Source organism: Hyalella azteca, unplaced genomic scaffold (genome assembly GCF_000764305.2).
Source record: "Hyalella azteca isolate HAZT.00-mixed unplaced genomic scaffold, Hazt_2.0.2 contig16811, whole genome shotgun sequence".
Lineage (NCBI taxonomy): Eukaryota > Metazoa > Arthropoda > Malacostraca > Amphipoda > Hyalellidae > Hyalella > Hyalella azteca.
This window is the reverse complement of record NW_025946619.1, coordinates 25,358-42,156: the sequence shown is the minus strand read 5'-3', so window position 1 is coordinate 42,156 and position 16,799 is coordinate 25,358. Positions and strand designations below refer to the sequence as shown.

General features: G+C 39.8%; 1 protein-coding gene across 1 annotated transcript in view; it reads right to left on the bottom strand.

The window, feature by feature from the left end:
* LOC108680297 (protein O-mannosyltransferase 1) overlaps positions 1-16,799 on the bottom strand; it is a 25,474-nt gene extending 8,675 nt beyond the window's left edge. Inside the window, exons 1-4 of the mRNA XM_018169099.2 lie at positions 16,544-16,799; positions 1,597-1,853; positions 852-976; positions 186-362 (exon numbers count right to left, since the gene is read on the bottom strand). Coding sequence (XP_018024588.1) covers positions 186-362; positions 852-976; positions 1,597-1,853; positions 16,544-16,690 — 706 coding nt within the window. The 5' untranslated portion in view covers positions 16,691-16,799. The remainder of the gene's footprint in view (positions 1-185; positions 363-851; positions 977-1,596; positions 1,854-16,543) is intronic.

Here is a 16,799-nt window from a genome sequence, read left to right as displayed (position 1 = left end):
AAATATGTACTGATTTTCAGGATATGGAGGTATATAATAAACGATACTAGTACATATGATAAAGAATTATTAAACAAGACTAATTTAATTTTAAGTTAAATAGGTAATAATAATAACTTAATTTAATATCATTAATTATTAAAATAATTTAATAATTATTAATAATAATAATTTATATAACTCACCCAGAACGATGAGCACGGCGGCCAGTAGGGCGGCAGGCTGGGAGCTGCCCAGCTCCTGCATGAGCTTGTAGACCGTCGGGCTGAGCAGCGCCCCGAAGAACGCAGGCACCAACCGCATGGCGAACACCGGTACCGTCGCGTCGTACGGACCTCCGATGCGATCAAACTTGAATGATCCTGTAACAGGCAATGGCACTTTAGTAATTTTAATGTCAGCAACGTCATTAATGTTATTTTAATGTCAGCAACGTCATTTTATGTCATTCATTTTAATATCAGCAACGTCATTTTATGTCATTCATTTTATTGTCAGCAACGTCATTAATGTCATTCATTTTAACGTTAGCAACGTCATTAATGTCATTCATTATATGTCAGCAACGTCATTAATGTAACGTTATCATGAAGCTTTCATATATCAATACGTCGCGTGTTGCGGGTACTACAACCGGTCAACTTTTCGAATTATCGTGTCGAACAAAGCGGAACCGGGAAACCTAACAACTTCCGGTTACCTCTCTATAAGCAATAAAACGATATCTATTTATGGAAATATATAACATTTACACATAAAGAAATACAGTCAATAAAACAATAATGGATATACGAATAATATTTCTTTTCTTGATAAAGTAATAATCGTTAAAAATCTCAAACTTGGCTGACCATCGTAACCAGCGATGTAGGCAGCGAGTGCGATCATCTGTTTGCCAAAGGGCGGCTGCGAGTCGAAGAAGAATGTGTTCTGTAGGTAGTGGCCCGCATACTTGCCGTAGTGCAGCTCGTCAAATCTGCACACGATAGTCGGAATAAACAAAACTATCGTAGAATTTAGGTACTGGAACATAACTAAACACATAACACATCCATAAAAACATTAGCATTCCAGAAAAATAACATAAGCATGGAGGTTGCAACTTACACATTCTTAATTCCTCAAGCTCAACTTCTTTCAAAAGCAATACTTTGAGAACAATCAAAATCTACCAAAAATTCATGGCACACCATAAAAACCAACAGTAAGAGCGCAACAAACTAGCTTCTTCCATAACCTGTCATTTTTTAATATGAAACTAATAATGTGAGGGAAAAACAGCCCAAATCGGAAAGACAAGTATTAATGAACGTAATAGCTACATTATCGTAAAGATCTGATAGCAACATGTCCGCATTGCATCTTAATAGAGCATTATTTTATAAACTCAACGTAAAAGAAATCTTAAGTAACTGGTAAGCATATAATAAAAACAAATAAAAATATATTAATATATTCAACCTAACCGGCTATGATAATACCACCAAAACATTGCATTGTCTCAACCCGCACGTCGCCTAAACTATATTACAACACACACTTTTTTGGTCATGTTTATTCCTATCCCTCAGACCTCATGACCAAAACTGAACGTACACAATGCCTTTCGGATGGTCTAGTCGCCACAGCCTGATGGCGAAGGAGACCATGAAAAGGGTAGCACTGATTATGTCCATTTGAATGCTTATGGCGGGGCCTCCCTCAGCGGTTGAAGCTTCCTTATGGACGCCATTTGACTGGTGCTTTTTGCTTTTGGACTTGAGGGGCTTCTCTGGACCTGCGACGTCTTTAGCATCTGGGGCGTCAGGAGCGAACTCTGGAGGTGGAGTCTCAGGAGCAGACTCGCCGTCACCCTATTGAGGAAAACAATATTAAATTTAATATTATTAGTCGCAAACAAACAGCAAAAGACCATTTCACACATGAAAAATTGACGAGAAAAATATAAAACCGACTAATACGTTGCCGAATGAAAGAACAAGCACAATAAAATCATACATTTGGTTGATTTGTCGCAATAGACAACAACTAAAAATATGTCTCTAACAAACAAATTAACGCGTAGCACTTGAAACTGAACACATTCATATGACTAAATTCATTTTCACGCTAATTCTCTGCAGAAAAATGATCCGAAGATTCAATGACAGGGCAGTTCAGTGCAAATGAAGACGCTACGACTCCCATGACACAAAATCGAGAACAAATGAAAATAACTGAACGTCTTCGAAAGCCGGTCCGTAGCGCGACACAAAGCGCTCAGACCGAAACGAACTGAAAATTAGAGCAGATCGTGCTTTCTTCCAGCCGCCGGTGTTTCATGTTGCGTGACAACAGGAAAAGGTCTCTCATACTATGAACTTTACTTTTCGAATCGTGATGAATCTGTAATATATACATGAGCCATATTCCAAATAAACAATTCATTTCCGTTTATGCGCCGTTCACATGCGTTTGCATTAACAACACAAATCGTGAGGCTCCTCCTGTGTCTGCAATTCAAAATAAAGATGACCGTCAAAGAGAATTAAAACTCTCTGAAGTTTACAGTGGAAGATCTTTTTCAACAATTGTGCTAGCTCTGTACATCACGTGTGTCATTTGGCGTGTAAAGTCAAACAAGCACATCCAACACAGCCTTATACTACCAATAGAAACTAAGCGGATTCTTCAAGTGTGATGAGCATCGTCCAACACACCCGCACAACCGTATAAGTGTCACGTGTCACAAGTAGCGCAAACTCGCCCGCACACCCGACATCCCGGAAAGCCCAAGTTACTACACCGCAATGAACCATGCCTGATCCGCACAAACGGACGTGGCGTACAAAGAAACCATGTCTGGCATCACAATGAACACACACTCATAAAACATTACACAAATATAATTCGTTATCTAGACAAAAATATTCGACAAAGCGATCAACACTGAACGTGAAGACGTGACTAGGAAGTATATATAGTTATATACGGACTCAAAAGGATAAAAATGTTCGAAAAAAGACGATGACAATCAAGAAAGAATTTGAACAATGCCAATGAAATGATCCAACGCTTTTCAAATCGGAGCAGCAGGAAATGAAAATTTTTAATTCTACGAGAAAAAATAATTTCGAAGGAGGAGCGAAAGCAAATTGTTCCAACAATAATTCACGATAGGTCAACATCTGTCAAATTAAATGGCTAGCAGTCGAAGCTGCAAGTCCTTCTCCGCGTTACAATGGAAGTGTCACTGATGTGATGATAGTAATAATATAACATAACAGCACTGTCGGCGCTGAAGTATAGGCCTGGTGTGGACTGTCGCCGATTCTTGTACTTTTCGTGACTTGTTCACAGGAGATCTAAAACCAGGTCCTTTGACCGGATCTTTTCAAATCTGACGATAGTTTTAAATAGCTATTGGACTATTCCAGGTCCGTAAGGTACTAGGCATTTAGAGTCTGAACATATATTCCTCAGCATAACTTCCTCAAGCAAGTTCTTAAACGCGTTCACTCGGAGTGTCAACGATGTCATGCAATGTCGGTGACTCGAAGCGAGAAGTGTTGTCGTGTGGACGAGTTGCACAGCAGATTTTTTTTAGCCCTGGCCTCTGGAATTGGTCTTCTTTCATATGCTAGGAATCCTTCTGATACTTTTTTTATAAAACACATGTATATATAATTGTATACTTCGATTAGATCGCCACGCAAACGTCGATAACAATGACTTAGAATCTTCGTAATCTCTTATCTTCATAAGACTTTCCTTCAAGCCTGGAAGTAACCTTGTTGCACATGGTTACTGCATGCAGTAACCTGGTCGACTAATTTTTTGTCCTTTTTTCAAGTTTCGGAGACCACACAGCGTTTCCAAACTCCAAGTATGGGCGCACAACAGCTTTATCGCTTCTGCATCTATAGGTACTTAGAAGAGCGTCTGATCATTCCAAGTATGTTATTGGATTTATTAACTTGCGTTTCAATGAGCTTAGAAAATTTCAACTCATTTTCGGCATCAACTCTCGAATCCTTGTCCATTGTCGACTTTGAAATCATCACTCTCTCGTTAAAACCATGTCTTTTCATAATGCGATTTTGCAGTTTTTTGTTAATTAGAAGTACTTCACACTTGTGAGCATTAAAACGCAGCTGTGACGGCCATAGATGTGGCGCCTAAGCTATTTTGAGGAACAGACAATGCGAGGAGAAACGTTCAAGCTCGAGCTGGTCACGCTCGTAACGCAAATTCGTCTAAAATTTACAACGAATCCATTAATGTTATTGGTTGCAAACTCAGCCATATTTTTAAATTAAACTTGTAAAAAAAACTTGCAGGTTACAGCAATTAAACATACAAACAAGATGTAAATTTAAACCAACAACTTCGGCACAACAAAATAAATTATAAAATAGAGCAAATATCTGAATCTTAACTATTCTCCAAAATTGTAGTTAATTCAAATGTATCATAACATTAAGCTGGCAAAGTACAAATGAACGTTATAATCAGGAGTAAAAAGCTATGCATGAGAATCATATCCCACACCGGAAGTTTCAACGTCACGACTGATGCGCGCAACCGCCTTCTAAATCGTCGATCAGCATCGCAGGGCGTGTGTCCAAACTCGCATTATTACAGACATGGAGAACAAGTGAGTGTTGCATGCGATGCGAGCTTAAGCAATGCGTACGAATTATACATTGCGTGCTTAACACAGTACATTTCAAACTCATGCAGCGTTACGTAACTTCTACACGCACACCACGTTAGATTTACCTGGCGAAAATCATTACATGCATGCATGCAGTGATCCCGTCTACAGATGAACGATGTGAACGCCAATGGAACATAAAGTAAGCATTTCACTTCTAGGTTGATCTCCTATTAATTCCCTTCATTGCCTTATCATCCAGGTCACGTATGAAAGGATGCAATAGCCATTTTAGACAAAAAATATTTGCGTGCTTCCCCCGCACTATTCAGTGACAAATAACATATAATACGATCGTATAACAAAATGGCCTTCGGTGGAAGCCGAGCGTTCTCGGAGCTGGTGGCATTGAGTACATGACACAAATGCGCCTTAATTATTGACGATGTATTCTTCAAGCAGAAAATAGTTAAACAATGCAGCTCCATTCAAATAATTGTGTTCATGAAACGGTGAACAACACATAATAAGAATATTCAAAATCATCACAAACTGATTTCGTTCACAACCAATATCTATACACGGCACATAAGGGTAGAAATAGAATTGCACTGACGAATAAAGCTAATGAAATTAACCCTGTTATTCCAGTTGTATTTTCATTTTGTTGTTTGTTGACTGGAGTGAACGCGCACTATAGGTGCAGCGCATGCCGCAAGGTGAAGACGCGTTGAGCTCAGCAAGGCAAGGTGCATTTTGTTAGGCTTGTATTAGCGATGTGGGTATTGAGGTCAGCAACGCCATGCAATAACGGGACCTCACAGAGATGCCCTGCACTCAACCGCGGGTATACAAGGGGGGAGGAGCTCCCTAACGCGCACGGTCAACACGGGAAAGCAACCGCAACCGACCGCGCTCACAATTACCATTAAAACTGCCAGATCAGTGTTAATAATATTGACTGCAAATTCACTTTACGTACGGAGACAAATGGACTTTGAATTAACATTGTATCTGGAGGTATACATTTTTATCTATGCCTATAGGTGCAAGCGGCGTATTTAGAGGTAAGTTAACATCCAAAATCAAGCGTTGATCGCAAAACGTCTGCGTTAAAAAATCAAGCGATGAACAAATAAAAAAAAGTAAATTTTAACACAGTTCAAATTTGCAAATACATTAGTAATAGTACCTATGATCATCAAAGAATGGCACATACAACATTTTACGATCCAGGTTCAATTGTTAATAGATCCTCTGAAAATTTTATACAAATACCTAAACAGTAACCTAGACATAAATAAATATGATGCAAGGTAACAAACAACATGGGAAGTTGCAGAGATTCCACACAGGAAGTAACTGCGTCAATGATACTTGCTGAGCACTTTTGTGTTGCACGTGTGTATAGATTTAACGTTCCCATGCTCAAGGTGCGTGATGAATTTAAAGTTGCACGTGCTAAACGCTAACCGACGCAAGCGCATTGCACTCCTCTTGTACACAGAACTTGAAGAATAGAAGAAACGGAGTCGCAGCTCAGGCAGGAAATTAGAGATGTAAGATCAGAATTGGTGATAGCAGCAAGGATTTCGGCACTAATGGACAGACGTGAAGGAACAAATTCAGCAAGGAAGCGGTGAGAAACTGCAGCGAGAAGAAGCTAGGAGCGGCTATGACTTTAGGGCGTAAGTTCCACCAAAGAACGGTAAATGTAAAAAGATGAAAAATCCAACATTAGGTGTCCCACAAAAAAAATTTCATTGGCAACAACAGAAGTATTAATCGCATTAAGTCACCCCTGTATTGAGTGAAGATGCAAAAAAAAATGTCATTAGCAACAACAGAAGTATTAATCGCATAAAGTATTGAGTGCAGATGCAACATCAGTACAGAAGATGAAGGAATGAGAGCAGCAGCAGCAGCACAGGAAGTTATCAGGGCAGAAGATGCAGGTCGCGTCGACGTGGAGCAGCGAGGCGCGCCAAGCACACGCACCTAACCAGCGATGAGATAATCTTCATGATGAGGTCACGCGCAGCGTAGAGGTACATATAGGAGAAGCAACGCTCCCTCTACCACTTCTCTTTCTCTAATTTAGAAACCATTGGCGAAAGTAGGGAAAACCTCATGGCATCGTGTGGTCATCAACGAACTGGGTCTTGCAACCTTGCAACGCATTGATTTCTTCAGCCCCTAATTCCATTGTCGGTTTAAGCCCTCGAAGATAAGAGTGCTGAACTAGCATGAGCGAAAGATTCCGATGGCCGAGTTGTTCATCGGACAATGAAGTTATTCTGTTGATCTCTATGCAGCCGGTACTGATATTTTAAGCGAATGGGAACGATGATATTCCCAACTCTAAATATCAGATGCGCTGAAAGCTGTAAAATCACAATAAACATGAGCAAGAATCTGACCGCGCGAAGATAACGTTGAATTACGGTCAAACATACATCCAAACAAGGTATTGAGTTTCTCGAACTATTGAAAAAATATAAGGGCCTTAATTTACACTAATGCACTCATGACAATTGCCAATAATACATAGGAAAGTAACTAGCACCAGAAAATGGAATTTTGTATGAGTGATATCGATGTCAACGAGCATCGACCTCATTTACTGCAGAATCATTGACGCGAGACACAGAGGTTAACCAAGGAGGTTTCATCAAACAAATTCGGCAATAGCGTACCAAAATCAAATACATTGAACCAGGTATTTACATTATTTGGATATTAAATCACATCAACGCTGAACTTGTGTATCACCGCCAACGTTACCGCATTATAACTTTGTTCAACAACTATTACCATAATTAATGGAGCGATTGCTCACTCGTGCATCACCTCAGCAGCTTCTAACAGATTAAGAATATTTCAACTAAAAATCGTATGACCTAAAATTCAATGGAAAGACAGCAGCCGCTTTTTGTGCTTCGACTTAAACACGTTCACAGATAACACTTTGGAAAACTTAAAACAATTCAATAAATTCCGAACCTTGCCCAATAAAATAGGTTTTCGCTAAAAACTTAATAGCAAAGAAAACTCCACAAAAATTCATAGTATCTTTAAAGAAAACGTTTCAGAGTCCAGCTCCATCGTCAGTTCGAAAATTCTAGAACACAGATAAATCAGTGATTAGTACAAGTCAAGAATACAACGAAACTAAAACTTTTGTTTTCTAAGTATTTCGCAAATGTTAATCTTCGTGTCATATTGGTCAACCATTTTAAAATCGGTTCTTTTTTTAGGTACAAAGATACTCTCCCTGTGCATATGCGAGTGTCCCTAGTTTATAAATATAGTTGTGCACGATGTGCATCTGCGTACGTCGGGATGACGTCTCGCAATCTTTATTCTCGGGTCGCAGAACATAGGGGCAGGAGTTGTAGAACTGGTAACTTACTGTCGCGCCCACCTCATTCGGCTGTGCGGGTTCACGCCGAGCAGTGCGATGTTCCAGTTTCTGACAGTGACTTCAAAGTTTTAGCTTCCAGTTCCGGTGTTTCTGATTTGCGCATTTTAGAATCATTGTATATTTTTAAACATAGGCCTAGTTTGAATTTAGCTTTTAGCTCTTACCCGCTTGAAATTGTAAATAGGTAGGTTTTGCAGCTTAGGATTTTCGTTGTATTCTTGACTTGTACTAATCACTGATTTATCTGTGTTCTAGAATTTTCGAACTGACGATGGAGCTGGACTCCGAAACGTTTTCTTTAAAGATACTATGAATTTTTGTGGAGTTTTCTTTGCTATTAAGTTTTTAGTGAATTTGCGATTCAAGCAAACGAGTGATGTTATTACTTAAATAGGTTTTCGGCAATGCGTCTTTATGACCATTTCAGCGTTACGATGTCTTATATCTGAAACTATCAGCAAGGGAAATTAAGACATAGTCTTATTGATGTGGCAAATGTGATATTGTGAAACAGGTGCTCGGGCAACGCGTGTTCAAAATAAAATTTAAGCAATTCAAACCTCGACTGAAAAATAAATGTATGACATTTGAGTAGATTGTGGTGCGAACACCTTTTACAGTTAACGATGTAATCCCTCCCTCATACAAGATGACTTCAAGAAAGGAAATCATGATTCAGTCTTTTCAAGACCGGCATTCTTCCTGAGACGAGTGTTTTAGAAAACTGGCACACGCAGTCGCACACCCGACCATTACTTGTACAACCTCACTGACGGGAACGAAGCACTGCAGCAGGGCCTAATTAAAAGGTGTACCTGGCAACATAGCAACACGTGAACCCTTGAGAGTATTTCCTTTCGATCACTTCCAACGGCCTGGATGGCTGAGCATGCAGGCACGGCGCCCTCGGGAAACCAGGCCTCGAGACAATGCATGATCGAAGAACAGAAGTACGAAGGTCACACGCTTCGCCGACCTCCCCAATATATCATGCGCAAAAAATGGGAACAAATCGAATTCCTTCACTGAATTGTGTGCAGGAGTGCAAGGTTCACATGCTTCTTAGTTGAAGCGGAAAGTAGATCGGAATTTGTCTCCTGGAGTACAGGCGCCTAAATTTCTAAGCGGATCCCGTATAGTGTAATATTGGTATTTAAATACATCATATCTTCATCGAAATAATTTTCAGTGAAAAAATGAATTTACTTGTGGTATCCCCTACAAGGTAGTATAAGAGTTTAATTACATTTTTTTTCATTCAAAACTTTTCCGAATAAGATATGATAAATAAGCATTTTCTTCGCCTTTAATTTTTGGGTTAAATTGCAATAGGTATTTAAATAAGTAAACAAATTGTCAGAAATGAAGTATTTAAATGCACAAATCAGCAAGGTCTGTAGGCAACATGGTAGATGCCGATGGCAATCTACTGGCGAACTCAATATTTTGGACCACGATGGTATGTATTCATGATGATTTGTTCTAGTGATAAAACAGAGTGAATAAAAAAACATAAATTGTGAGAAGATTACGCCTAAAACTTTCAAAACCGTGGTTTGGTTAGAAATAGACTCGATGCCTTCTTTAGAATAACTGCAATGATCGACAGCTGCATGGTTTTGTACATAATAAATTATTAATATTTGAATAAATAATTAAGAATTACGAATAAAGCTAGCGTAGAAGCACTTCTACCGATACCATTGCGACAGTAGCGCGCGACGCTTCAAAAGAGAAAGCGAGAGACCGCAGAACAATCAGAAAGGAAGGCCGTCCCGGCGGTACCATTGCCAGCGAATGATGAGAGCGCTGCTTCTATCTATCTTAATTATGCTCGATATGTGTATCTATCAGTACGAAAGTGAATGTGTGTGAGAGACTTACCGTCGTCAATGATAGCCAAAACTTTAAGATTAAATTGTTCAGTGAATAATACAAATTCATTTCCCACAAATATCCAGATAAATAATAAATTAATTTCCTCGTCAACCAGATATTTTAATACAAATATCGTAAACATGCATTCTCATTATTTGGGGTCCAAAGAGGTGATTCTAACTTAGGATTCTTCGAAACTGCGATCAGTTATTCTGGGTGGTATTTCTTTGATAAAGAACTTCAACTCTTTGATAACTAACCAAGAGTTACATTGGCGTTGTTACAAGCAGTTTCCTCTGTCTAAGGAATCTGTTATTGCTGAGAAACTTTCTAATGACTGAAATAACTGTACTCTATTACTATGTAGTAGGTCGGTGACAGAAGTGCACTCAAGCATGTCAGGAGAGCATTACATTGAACAATGTTTAGCTAATAACTTCACCTGTTTGGCGTTTCGCAAAAACTGATTACCTAATTGGTTTTAGCCTGCTTTGTTAGAACTCAACCTCCATTGTGCAACCAGTAAACGGTGTTCGATTGTAAAAATTGTTGGTATGAGCAGTGAGCATCCAAAGTCATGGGACACCAGTATAAATTTTCTAACAATCATTATAACTACTTTATTTTCTGTTCTTTTGATTGTTATAAACCATATATTTATTACATAAAGCCAGCAAGTTAAAAAACGAGGATTAAATGTTTCAAGCAAGATACTTTCAGGTAACAATAATTTCCATAACGCGCTCTGCCACGGATCAAGTCGATGAATTGGTACCTACCGAATTACCCCAGGAATAATTAGTAATTTAATGACAATTTTTGAAACAGTTACCTATTGGAATTTATTCAATTTAAGCTATAAATTTAAAAAAATCAAACTTCAATGTTTTTTATTCAAAATTTGACATTCAGATCGAAATTCAAGATTGCAATTTCATCCAAAAGTGACTGGACGAGCAAGGACAGTTGCCGTCAGATCGAAAAACGTCGGACAACTCCAACACTGTAAGTGAAAGTGCGTGCGATAACGCCAAGTCATGGCGTCCACTCAACACACGTAACGTGATCCTCACACTGGAACTATACGAGCAGACGGTCCCTTCATCGTAGCCTCAATGCACAGGAAAATATACCTTCTATTGTACTTGGACAGACCTTGTATTGCAAAGACTTGGCAGGTGCAGTACATGTACGAAGTACGTACACATCACATCAAAAATAAAAGAAGCACAATTGTTGTGTTAGTAGCACTGTAACAACAGTTTAGTCAGCCCAACAACTGCTTTATAAGCAGCTTAACAATAGCAGAAGAGTAGCATTACATAGGCAGCATTGAAAAAATTAGTAAAGTAGCATTTCAAAGGTAGGTACTATAAATAGCTTAAATGCAGCAGTACCCGGTATACGTAGAATTAAACGAGCGGTATAATCAGCATCATATTATCAGTACTAGCAGTATTACAAGAGCAACATAAATACAGAACAGAAGCCGAAAATGTGTGCGCCCATTGGCAAGGCTGCTGCCAATATAATTTGTTCAACTAATGTATGATGAAGTAGCAAAGGAAGATGAGATGCAGCGAAGTGCAAGTAGGTGATTGGGAAGTCCTTGGCCAGTGCGGGATTAGAAAGGAAGATGAGACCACATTTACCGTCGCATGAAGAACACCGATACATAAGCACATACGTGCTAATGTATCACGCGGACGCGCATGCATGCTAGTGTAACACGCGGACGCGCATGCGTGCTAAAGTATCACGCGGACGCGCATGCGTGCTAAAGTATCACGCGGACGCGCATGCATGCTAATGTAACACGCAGACGCACATGCATGCTAATGTAACACGCAGACGCACATGCATGCTAATGTAACACGCAGACGCACGAGCATGCTAATGTAACACGCAGACGCACATGCATTATAATGCAAACCCAAGACGAACGAGCTGGCAAATGCAACACGACGACGCACATGCAGTAACACGCAGACGCACAAGCATGCTAATGTAACACGCAGACGCACAAGCATGCTAATGTAACACGCAGACGCACAAGCATGCTGGACGCGCATGCGTGCTAAAGTATCACGCGGACGCGCATGCATGCTAATGTAACACGCAGACGCACATGCATGCTAATGTAACACGCAGACGCACGAGCATGCTAATGTAACACGCAGACGCACATGCAGTAACACGCAGACGCACAAGCATGCTAATGTAACACGCAGACGCACAAGCATGCTAATGTAACACGCAGACGCACAAGCATGCTAATGTTACTCGACGCGGACACCCTTATAGGGTACGCACACAGTGAAAGCAGGTTGCCAGCGTGCTGGTTACCTCTGCTCAGGCTGGCGCCTGAAACCTTAGAATACAGAAGCCTATTCGTACAGGTTTTCACTGTGAACACTTACATTATTATCCTATGTTCATTCTTGTGGCAGGTTGGAGCAGGTTGCCCGCGCGGGCAAACCTGCTTCCACTGTGTGCGTACCCATACATGCTACACAGAAAGGTCACCGGGCAAACAATCTTCGCGCTAACTTAAGTTTCTACCTACGCCTGACATAGAGATGCATGTTGAAATACAAATATAACTTCCATTTATAAGGAGGCTAGGATTTAGTTGACTTATGTTCAACAGCTTGTCCGGAGTTGACCGGGATATAAAATGCGCAATTTTTAAAATCCCGTTATCCTGCATCCTGCCCTAATCCCGAGTTTCGTAGCCAATCAATAACTTCTGAAGTAAAAAAAAACATTACTTGAAGAAAACCCTGTTCCAACCAACATTAAACATGAAACTCCCATTTAGCTATCAGTTCGAAATTCGAAGCAAATTTACATTTTCTAATATTGACAGAAATTTACCGTGCCAAATTAGAAATCACACTTCACTCAACCCACTATAGGAATTAAATTTCCATCCCACGTAATATCTCGAAACGAAATGTACCGGCCGTGGTGGTGTTCGTACGCTGCACTAGGGAAGTGATGAAAAGGCAAGAGGTGGCACACAGTGGCCAGACAAGGAAAGGAAAATGGAAAGGACAGTAGCTGAAACAAGACGCATAGCGCATAATTAGGTTGTTTCTTGTTTGGTTGTGTGGGGGCTAGGTTTGGGTTGGGTTTTATCGTGGATACACGTCTGGTCAGCCCATGGTTGAACTATATAAGGTTGACCCACGAGAAGTTCCGTCTTTCAGTTAAGCTTTCTTGTTACGTCGCTCAGATCGAGTAACGTAAACAAACCAGTCATCTCCACGGCGGATTGGTTGAATGGTTTGATCGCATATCGGTGATTGGTTAATTCCCGTGACGTCACTGAAATCAGTGACGTCACAGGCGATCAACGAACTACATCCGCAAAAATGGGCTTCTGATGGGTCAACCTTTTACTAGTTCAACCATGAGGACGGACAGCCCTTGTGCATTTCCAGCTTCGAGCTTCATACACACAAACGTCGAAAAATATAATCAAATATGAGCGTAAACTTTCCATCAGGAATACTGCAATTTTACACAGTTTCAGCGGGTTCAAACGTGTAACAAGAATTTTTCATAATTTTTGCGCAGTTTCAGCGGGTTCAAAGGTGTAACAAGATTTTTTCATAATTTAACACTGGTTTTCTATCATGAAAAATTGACAAACAAGCCACTTTAGGAGCGTGATTTAATTCGCAGCTCACAATTAAAAAAAACGAACTTGCAACACTACGATAAGGATATGCATTCGTAACCGGAATATCCTCTGGTATCATTAAAACCTGTGCGAACGAAAACGTTCATATACCTACTGTAAAAAACGAACTCGTGTTATACACTAGCAACCCCGCTCGTGCCGAATTTATTAATAGTTCATGCAAACTTATAATAGAAAAATGAGTAATACATTCAAACAAAGTGGGGTGAATAAACTTGGTCGTTGTCCTGTGGCTGCTGCATGAGGCTGCGACTGGCATGCGTGGATACTGGACACCGCTACCGACGCGTCTACGTGGCAGCGAACCCAAAGTTAGGCTCGGGGTATCTTGGCAAACTGGACTATTCGTGGCCGGCTTTTACGCACTCTCAGTTCAAAGTGTCCGATTTTCAACCAATTCTATGATAAAGCCTTCTTATACTAAATTTATTAAGTAATGAAGTAATGATGTTTCTAAAGGGAACAAATATTCTGCACATGATAAATTTTCGGGGCCTTTTAAGAGTCTTTTCTATAATCGCACAAAAGACTGGAGATAGAGAGTGTAATATATAATATGAGTGGCTATCATGAATTATCATCACGCACACTATAACAAAGAAACCCCTTAAAAAGTTGACCACATCCTAATTTGAGAAAACTCGAAGCAAACATTGCGCATTGTTATATGATTCCTGTGTCTTGAAGTCACACGTGTAAGAGACGGTATTTTTATCTTCAGCTCGGCAATGAGGATAACTAGGAATAAAACTGTTGGCTCCTGTGTGTTAAATATTCAGCATCACAAGACGTGTTGCAGAAAATACTTTTTTTCATAATATGCATTTGGATGGCAAATTTGTAATCTTATACGTGTTATACTCACAAATAAATAAAGCGCGGATAATGACACTCCACTAATAAACTCGATTAGCTTTACACGTCACAATACTTTTTGAGTGAAGTCCCAAAAAGTCTAGCAAAAACCACTGGCTGGAATAAACTTAATTCGGTCAATTGTCCCCAAAAGCACCACTCCGACAACTGAACACAAACGTTTTGATACACAGATTTAATGTACAAACTACAAATATCTCGAAGCGTGTAGTCAAGATATAATCATTCGATCTCTTTACAAAAAAATTATGATTCAATGAAAGAAACGATCTTCACTATAAAACGTAGGATATATAAATTTTCAAGGAGAAAAGTAGATAAATCCCCTATGATTCGTCTATAATAAAGCTGCACACCGGCTGAAGAGCTTCCATTATTTTAGACCTAACGGAGGAAAAACATCAAGTTATTTTCTTTCCTGGAGGGACTAGAAGCCTAAAAATTTGGATGGGTGGGGACAGGGCGGGTGAAGACCTGGTGGTAAGCCGTACCAGGCACCAATGCTGCCACACGTTAGGGTTATTCGCCTCATAGTAACAGGTTAGAGGTGTTTTTTTTCAGGCATAGGAAGAAATTGCCCAGCATTCTCGAAAAATGAATGCGGAGATCGAAAGATTTATATTATTCGTGAGTTTCATTACAATTATGTTTTTATTCTAATTCCAATATTAAAAAGTCCTGTGATTCCCCATAAAGTCGTCAAGTGTATCGGGACTATTTCAGATCCAAACTGTGATCAGCTGATCTTATAATCGAATAATAAGCACGATCACCAAATATGACGCCATTCATGTAAATAAATTAATAACTTCTAACGTTCACTTGTTAGACCGGCTTAGAAATATATACGCAAATTCTGAGTTCCCTCCTACTTTATTGGATAGAGCAATAATAAATTACAGATCATACTAACTTTTTTTTACAAATGCGTTTTTCATTCAGTTCATGACAGCAATGACCAAAATTTAAAGGCGCGAGTCAAAATAAGATATTATTTCAAATACATGTACCGGGAAGGCCAGTAATAAGTTCTGACTAACCGTATATAAGCCCACTTCATGAAATTATTGGTGATCGCCTCTCTAGTCTCTGGGAGTCTATACACCTAACTTGTGTCCGTGATCGCCACAAGCACCAGTGGCACACGATTTCACGCTAATCATGCACGAGCAACGACACCGATAGCCGAAACCGAAAATTGCCACCGAAAATTAACTGGACATAAAATAATGTGAAAATAAAATTTCTACTAACAATGCTGGGATTGAGAAAATATATTAGCAGAAAAAACACAATCCCCTCCTAACACTTCAACTTCAAAGCTTCAAGGAAATGGCAATGTGAATGTACGACGGCTTTAGACGTTAGTGTCAGTCGACATGTTTAGCAAATTAGCTTCCTTCTGTCATTGTAATGAATGTCTTTTCAAATTCAATGTCTTGCATCGGCAAACCGTGGGAATAGTATTAATGCTGATAGCATTCAAGATTGCCAAGAGATAATAAACCTTAACCAACACGCTGAGACAGAAAAACAGCCAATAGACTTAGTAATTTGTAATTTTGTACCTGCCTTCTTGACTCCTAACGTGCTTAGTCGTGCTACGTGCTGCCATGCTCACAAAAACTAAACAAATGGATTTCAGCCAAGCATGATTTATTGAGGACCTTATTTCAATATACATTACCATGATTTGCTAGTCCATCGTTCATGTTCTAAGGCTGGTTCAACTTTAGCTAACAACAAATTTTTAAAGAGCCCGCTGAGGCTGCATTTCAATGTGGAGTCTTTTAACGGGGTTAGCTCAACAGCGTTCGCTATATTGGAGTCGGACACTAGAAAGCGTCAGTAGACTGAGCAGAGCGGCAACAAATGGTTAACAAGATTGAACAACTGCATCAATCTCTTTCAATGAATGACTAATGAATCCGGTTTCGTAAACTTTATTAACGCATCTTCATTAATCTAACAGTGATAGCCGGAAGGACGGGAAATTTTAGACAGAGGACACTACACTCACCGCATCTCTCTTCACGTCAGGATTAACGCTTTTAAGCTTCTCAGCCACTGTTCTTTTGAGAGAATCATCATCAATACCATCAGATTTGCTAACAACAGTAGATTTCCCTTGTGGCTTCTTTTTTCTATTTCTGGTATCCGTTTCCATAACTGGCCACGGCACTCTCACGCTGTCCACTTCACACAAATCAAGAACGGCAACCTCACTCTACCGCTGCCTCTTCGGCAATGCCAGCTGACGGCTAAGTGAGAGCTGC